The sequence below is a fragment of the Caenorhabditis briggsae genome, assembly GCF_000004555.2.
Source record: "Caenorhabditis briggsae complete genome, chrV, whole genome shotgun sequence".
In the NCBI taxonomy this organism is placed as follows: domain Eukaryota; kingdom Metazoa; phylum Nematoda; class Chromadorea; order Rhabditida; family Rhabditidae; genus Caenorhabditis; species Caenorhabditis briggsae.
In genome coordinates this window covers 7,854,714-7,862,045 of record NC_013488.2, presented here as the reverse complement: position 1 = coordinate 7,862,045, position 7,332 = coordinate 7,854,714, and the positions used below count along the sequence as shown (strand labels likewise).

The 7,332-nt window shown below is 39.2% G+C and overlaps 1 protein-coding gene across 1 annotated transcript; it reads left to right on the top strand.

The window, feature by feature from the left end:
- Nucleotides 1-2,797: 2,797 nt before the first annotated feature.
- Cbr-cwp-4 lies at nt 2,798-6,936 on the top strand (the record flags this gene model as incomplete). Its single annotated transcript, XM_045237319.1, has 8 exons — nt 2,798-2,985; nt 3,035-3,128; nt 3,186-3,387; nt 5,135-5,185; nt 5,231-5,310; nt 5,355-5,445; nt 5,491-6,099; nt 6,692-6,936. The coding sequence occupies 8 exons, from the start codon at nt 2,798-2,800 to the stop codon at nt 6,934-6,936; spliced, it is 1,560 nt and encodes a 519-aa protein (XP_045093793.1).
- Between the last annotated feature and the right edge of the window lie 396 nt (nt 6,937-7,332).

Genomic DNA, 7,332 nt, shown 5'->3' with positions numbered 1-7,332 from the left:
CTTTCGAAACGTTGTACTTGCGAAACGTTGTATTTGCGAAACGTCACACTTGCGAAATGTCACACTTTCGAAACGTCGTCTTTCGAAACGTCGCGGAGCCGAATTTTTCGCGAGATTTCTATAATTTCTTGACGATTTTTTAATGCCCAACAAGTTTATTTCAGCCCAGTTTTCGAATTTTATCAACTTTTTCGCAAAATTGGTCATAACATAACAAATTCTCTGATTTTAAGTCAGAATTTCTCTGTTTTTGGTCGATTTTGATTTGTTTGTGAATTTCTGCTATAAAATTACATATTTAATGTGATTGCTTTGTAGAATTCATCTTTTCCGAACAATTTTCTCAAGAGATTTTAAAAAATTCCGTTAAAATCGGTTTAGTTCTTCAATAATTCACTTTCGTGTCGAGATTCAAACAACAATTCCACTGTGTGCGCCTTGGATGTCGATTTACGAGGAGTACTGTAATAATTTTTTTTTGCTGCAATTTTCGACAGATGCATCCTCAGAGATTCGACGGGAGAAAACTGGGAGAGAAAGGGGGTCTGGAGAAAACGCCGAGAGAACCAGGTTCGAACGGCTGCAAAGCTGCTAAAATAGGCGCACCTGTAAAAGTGGAGCGTCGTTAGGAAAAACAGTTTTTTTATAATTTATAATATTCAAAGTTTTATTCATGCATATGTTCTGTTTATATTTACGTCTTCTATAGAATACTGCGATTTTTATGACCGACAAAAAAACGACGATTTTGAGAATTTCGAATTCGGAGAGAGCTCTGCAGGTAACATTTTTTCCGTCTTTTTCAGCGTTGAATGGTTTTGTAAAAATTATGAAAGAGATAACCGAAAAAGGAAGAAGAGATCGATAAATTGCTCTCACCTCGATTTACACTATTTCAAAAGGTTTGAGTTTCGGAAACCGCGGCTTGTCGTGAGCAGGTTAGTCTGGAAGTCTAGTGACAAAAACATGCGTGAAATTGCAGGTCTTCAATTGAATAAATAAAACGAGTTATGACCCGATCAAAACGGTTCAAATATACCAGGATTTCTTATATAAAATGAGTGTAAATTGATTCTGATTTGCGGCGTTCTGAGTACGGTGATTATGTACACGGATATTGAACTCAATGTACTTAGCGAGGTTGGTTCGACATGCCAAAAAATTCATTATGATCTAAATATTGTTAAGAGGGTTTCCAGAAGAGTATACAAATGAACTTCTCAGGAGTCGCATTTCTCGTCATTGTTTCCTAAATATTGCGAGAAACATTCGGTGAAAGTTTGCCGTTTAGTGCAAAATCTCTCGGATAACGTCACTCGGAATAAACATGGAAAACTTGGGAACCTTACGTTGTCAGGAAAGATAGAGAATAACTCGATTTATTGGAAACGATGACACAGTGTAAGCTTTGAGTGAGTTTATTGACAACATCACATAATTAAAAACCTTGTTCTTTCAGTTGAATCTTCTTTGATTTCATAAAGAATATTCATCCTATCTACAACCCCAAGCCTATGATGATTGAAAGAGAAATTACAAACCTGTAAACAACGAAAAGCTAAAGAATTCGAATTGTGATTTTATTTTCTGAAGTACTGAGTGAAAGTGCATTTAGATTGCACTAAGAAGCGAAGAAGATAACTTATTAAATGAATCTCAAGGAAGAGTATACATCGTCCGCTAGAGGACATAAATGTACTATGAACAAAACGGTATGAACACTTCCATTTTGCAGACTTATGACCTATTTCTCATTCCAGAGCTCCAGTCGCCATAATGCTACAAGCTGCAAAAATACGAGAGCACTAAAGAAGGTTTGCAGGAGAGTTCCGGATATCGCGATTCACTTCGAAGTTCTAAATACTGCGATACCGAAGCTGAGAATAAGAAGTTAGCTCACATTTCTATTATTTCATGAGGTTATTTTTTTTTACTTTTTAGCTATTTATACTTATATTCTTACTATTCATTCGATTCAATAAATATTTTTGTTAAAGGTGGGGGGACATGAAAAAAATAATGTTCTCGAAATTTCGTTTAAATATGCCTCTCGAGGAGTTGAACGTGTGGGACGAGGATTGAGGGTGCGGCGCCGCTACCGACTGAGCTACACGGGCAAAGAGAAAGCGGTCGCCCGATTGCATACATAAAGGCGAGGACGACAACTGTACGCAGAGTGGCATTAAGCGTTGTACACCGTCACGGTAGAAGGCATACTCTGGCCCCAAAAATCCCCCGTAAAATCTCCTGTCTCCCCACCTTTAATTAGTTCGACTTGATTGTTAATAAAGGGGTGAAAGTTTAAATTTCACTGAAAGCGCGCGCGCAAACGACACTCCGCTGCTCGTTCGAACCAGGAGAGAAGCTGGAGAGAACACAGTGACATATCTGTTCGACCCAAAACCTCTCCCAGTTCGAACCGATATCTCTCCCAGTTTTCTCCCGTCGAATCTCTGAGTCCTTTTTTGCCGACTTTTTTGCTGTTATACAAGTTCATTTGGGCTTTTATTTTAAATTTCTTGACTTTTCTACCTAAATTGCGCATAAGAGAACAAATCCATAAGTTTCTAGTCGTAAATTCGCCGTTCTATAATCGTTTTTTTATGTTTTGCTTGCATTTTTGTCAACAAAATTTGTTTTTCACACAACAGTTTCGGTATTCGTTATTTTTCTTGTATTCTCCGAAATTGATCACTATTGTAATTATTCCAGATGGCTCCGTACGGTGGATTGGATCAACTGAACGTGCAGTTGCTCCAATTTCTAGTTGAAAAAAACGGAAAGCGCGACGGCGCCGATGGTGGTCACCCAGTTGTTTCAAAAATTGGCAGAAATTCAAGGACAGAAAAATGAAGCAAGGAACTTCAAGGAACGCTTCGATCGGTTCCGTCACACGATTCATCAGATCGATGAGTTGAATATGGAAGCAAAAGTAAAGATGCTGTTCGCATTAAGCGTACCAGTCGATGCGTATTTTCTAGATGAGTAAGAGATTTGGATATTCGAACTTCAGTGAGTAAAAAATTGATTTCAGCATGAAGAAAGATGCGGACGTGTCAGTTGATGAGTGGTCTCGAATCACTTATTACAAAAGGAAAGATGGAGAGCTTGAATTAAAAGGAAACCATGTAAGGGATTCGTAAATCTTCAAAATACCGACAAGTTTCAAAAATATATAATTCCAGCCCCGCCACGTCTTCGTTGAAAGAGACTCAAAAATACAAGGCACGTTACGCGCCTCAAAAATACAAGGCACGTTACGCGCCTCAAAAATACAAGGCACGTTACGTGCCTCAAAAATACAAGGCACGTTACGCGCCTCAAAAATACAAGGCACGTTACGTGCCTCAAAAATACAAGGCACGTTACGTGCCTCAAAACTACCAGGCACGTTATGTGCCTCAAAAATACAAGGCACGTTACGCGCCTCAAAAATACAAGGCACGTTACGTGCCTCAAAAATACAAGGCACGTTACGTGCCTCAAAAATACAAAGCACGTTACTGTCTATTCAATAAAACGTTACGTGCCTCAAAAATACAAGGCACGTTACGTGCCTCAAAAATACAAGGCACGTTACGTGCCTCAAAAATACAAGGCACGTTACGTGCCTCAAAAATACAAGGCACGTTACGCGCCTCAAAAATACAAGGCACGTTACGTGCCTCAAAAATACAAGGCACGTTACGCGCCTCAAAAATACAAGGCACGTTACGGGCCTCAAAAATACAAGGCACGTTACGTGCCTCAAAAATACCAGGCACGTTATGTGCCTCAAAAATACAAGGCGCGTTGCGCGCACGTTTTATTGACTAGACAGTACGTGCCTCAAAAATACAAGGCACGATATGTGCCTCAAAAATACAAGGGACGTTACGTGCCTCAAAAATAGACGTTACGTGCCTCAAAAATAGACGTTACGTGCCTCAAAAATACAAGGCACGTTACGTGCCTCAAAAATACAAGGCACGTTACGTGCCTCAAAAATACAAGGCACGTTACGTGCCTCAAAAATACGAGGCACGTTACGCGCCTCAAAAATAGACTTGCCACACAACGCCACGTGGGAAATGGACAAATGCCTTCCGGAAAATCGGATCGATAAATTCGTCCTGGAATTCTTGGTTCAGCAATTAAAGACTTTTCAACGAAGGCTTGGAGTTCGAGTTGTCTGCAAAAATCCTGAACTTTTGAGAAAAACTTTTTTGTGTCGTGATCTGACTCGAAAGAAATCTGAAGAATCCGTTAGTAAACTTTCAATTCCATATGAGTTTGGTGCATTTCTTTAGCCTCATTAATAAACTCTAATTTGAATTTCTAATGTTGATGTTTCGCTTCCCTTCTCAAATGTTCATGAACAAAAAACAACGTTGCTTGGAATTATTCATCGGGTGCCTGGAAACTGCGGATCGTCGCTTGGAGACTTGCTGCCTGACGGCATTTTTTGCGTCTTTTTCTTCACTTTTTCGAATATTCCTTTCCTCTCATTTTTTGAGGAAAGAGATGAAAACTCTTCTAGTTTTCTTATTCCTATTAATCTGTTTGAATGGAATCGCGACTCAGTGCACTTCTGACACCATTCGTAAGAATACTTGGGCTACGGTGTTTTTTTTCGAAATTTCATGTATATGCGCTCATACGCGAATAATAGTAAACTACAGTAAAACTAGCGTTGGTCTCGACGCGGAAGCTTCAAAGAGGTTTTATTCTTGTCCGATGAACTCCCGAAGCAAAAATAGCTACGGTTAACCGTTTTTACAAATGAATTCAAGCGCTTTTGATACAGTACTTTGAAATTCATTTATTTCGACCCGTATTAAGGTGTTTTTCTACTTCTAAAAGAATTTCTGATGATTTTTCATGAGGATCAGAAGAAAATAAACAAAAACAAGCAAAAATAAAATAGTTCCGAAGTACTGTATCAAAGACGCATGAATTTATTTGTAAAAACTGTAGCTGCTTTCGCTTCAGGAACGTCGCTGCGCCTTTAAATAAAATTTCGGCCACAAGGTTGATCGCTGCCGGAAAAGAAACACCTGCATTCCATCGGAAAAAAAGCGGGAAACAACGCAAAACGTTCAGGAAAATACATTGTGACTTTAGATTAGAAAGTTTAAGATAGCTGATTTTTCAGCTGATTCATTGGCAACGTTGACTCAATATGAAGTGGGAACTGAGGGAGATGGTAATCGAAGTTTAAGATATCGAAAACGAATTTAAGAATTTACAGATTATTACAGTCACTTTCTAGTGAATGGAGGTGCTTCGTTCACCTATGGAAATGTATCGGCTGAGGCCATCCGTGAATTGGTAGTTTTTAATACCAATGTACACGAAAACATGCGTTTCTTCAGAGTGCCTATGCTATATCTGCAGCTACCACGAACTGTACATCATCCTGCTTGACTTCCGTTTCAGCGTTTTATAAAGCAGACTCTGATAAGTGTAAGTTGTACCTCATATAGAGTAGATAATACCTTTTGTTCTTAGTGACTCTAATTATGCTCCGCCCATCTGATGAATCCCTTTACCCTAACTACACAAGTATGGGTCTTCCTCCTTTCCTATGTGCAACTGTTTCTGGAAACTGTGGATCTACGAAACCCTTATACCAGTTCTACTCATCCACATATGAAGACTACTATGCTGACGTTGAGCAGATGAATAACACCAATGCCACGTATTCCGTTGCGATGATGGGTGATCCTTTGTGTTATCTATGGATCCCATTGACAACTACAACAACTACAACGACGACTACAACAAGCCCACTTAACACAACAACTACGGTACCTGTGAATGGAACAACAACTACAATCCCACTGAATGAAACCACCAACACGTCACAAACAAATGAGACAACAACAACTCTGCCCATCAATGGAACTACAACTACTCTTCCCTCAAATGGAACCACAAATGGTACCACCACCACAACACCTCCATCAAGTGGAAATGTCACAACTAACACATTACCGTCGACCGGAACCAATACAACGACTCCAAGTTCAGGCGGAAACAACTCCACTAATTCTCCAGATGGCGGAGGATCCGGTGAGCCTCCAGGAAACTCGGATGGGGATAATGAAGAGAATAAAGGTATGATTTGTGGTTGGTGCGTGCATTTTGGGGAGAAAAGCAGGAGGAAACAAAGAAATAGGTCATTAGAAATCCAAAAGACTAGAGAATATGCAAGAGACGTCACCAGTGAAAAAATGCGTCTTTAGAGTTGCGTGGAGTCCAAAAAGTTTTGAAAAAAGATAATTTGGATGGTTTTTTTTAGTGTTAAGGTTCTTATATAATCAAATTGTCGTTGATATGATATCGGATTGTCATTGGTCCGTTATTGGCTTGCCTAACTGTGAACCAACCCTACTTTTCCCCTTTGAGCTAATTTATCTTGGTTCCGGTAGAAGATACCAAAGAGTGATCAACTGACAAAATGTTAATGGTATCATGAAAAACATTTTATTAGTTGACTACTTTTAGATATCTTTTGGAGGAAATGAGATATACAATCTCAAAGTTTACGGCTTGAGAATGCTGTATTAGAGTGTCTTCGGCGCCCAACCCACCGTCGATCTGAAATCGCGCCGCCATTGGATCGTTATTGGCTCGCTTAGCTATGATCGTTCCTATTTATAAAAAATACAATAAATCCGAAGTAAAATTTCAAATTTCAAAATTTCAGGATGGTGGCACACTTGGAGATGGCCAATTATCGTCGCTGCTTGCTTAACTGGAGCATCCATAATTCTGTCCCTCATTGCCTGTCTAACATGTTGCTTCATTGGAAGTGCCGCTGTCGCAGCCAAACCATACTCTCCTCCCCCGATTTACACTTCTCCATCTCCCCCAGAGCTCCCACCAAATCCAGTTGAGGCGCCATCCGTCCAACCGTTCACCGTCGGATTGCCACCAAGTGTTCCCTATTAAAATTTTTTGGATAGTGAACTCCATTACCATATAATATCTGTTTATTTGAATAACTCAAACACAAAAATGATTTGTTTTTTGGATAAGAACAATTTTGGTTCTTCTTTTGTGGACACATAATTTTCTGGTATTTTTTGGGGTGAAAAGGTGTTCGGGAAGTTTTGTACACGTTTGGTGAAGAGGAAAAAAATAAAAGAGACAAAAAATAAAAGATATGAAGAAAAAGCGACTAAATGGTAAAAACAGCTAAAAACGACTAATGGAATGTTTTGATGGAAAATTGACACATAACGATTGGAACATCTCTCAGAAAGAGTGTCGCTGAAAAACATGATTTGCTTAAAAGTAGAGAAAAAGAAAAAAAAATAAACAAATGAAATCGAAAAAAAAACAAGA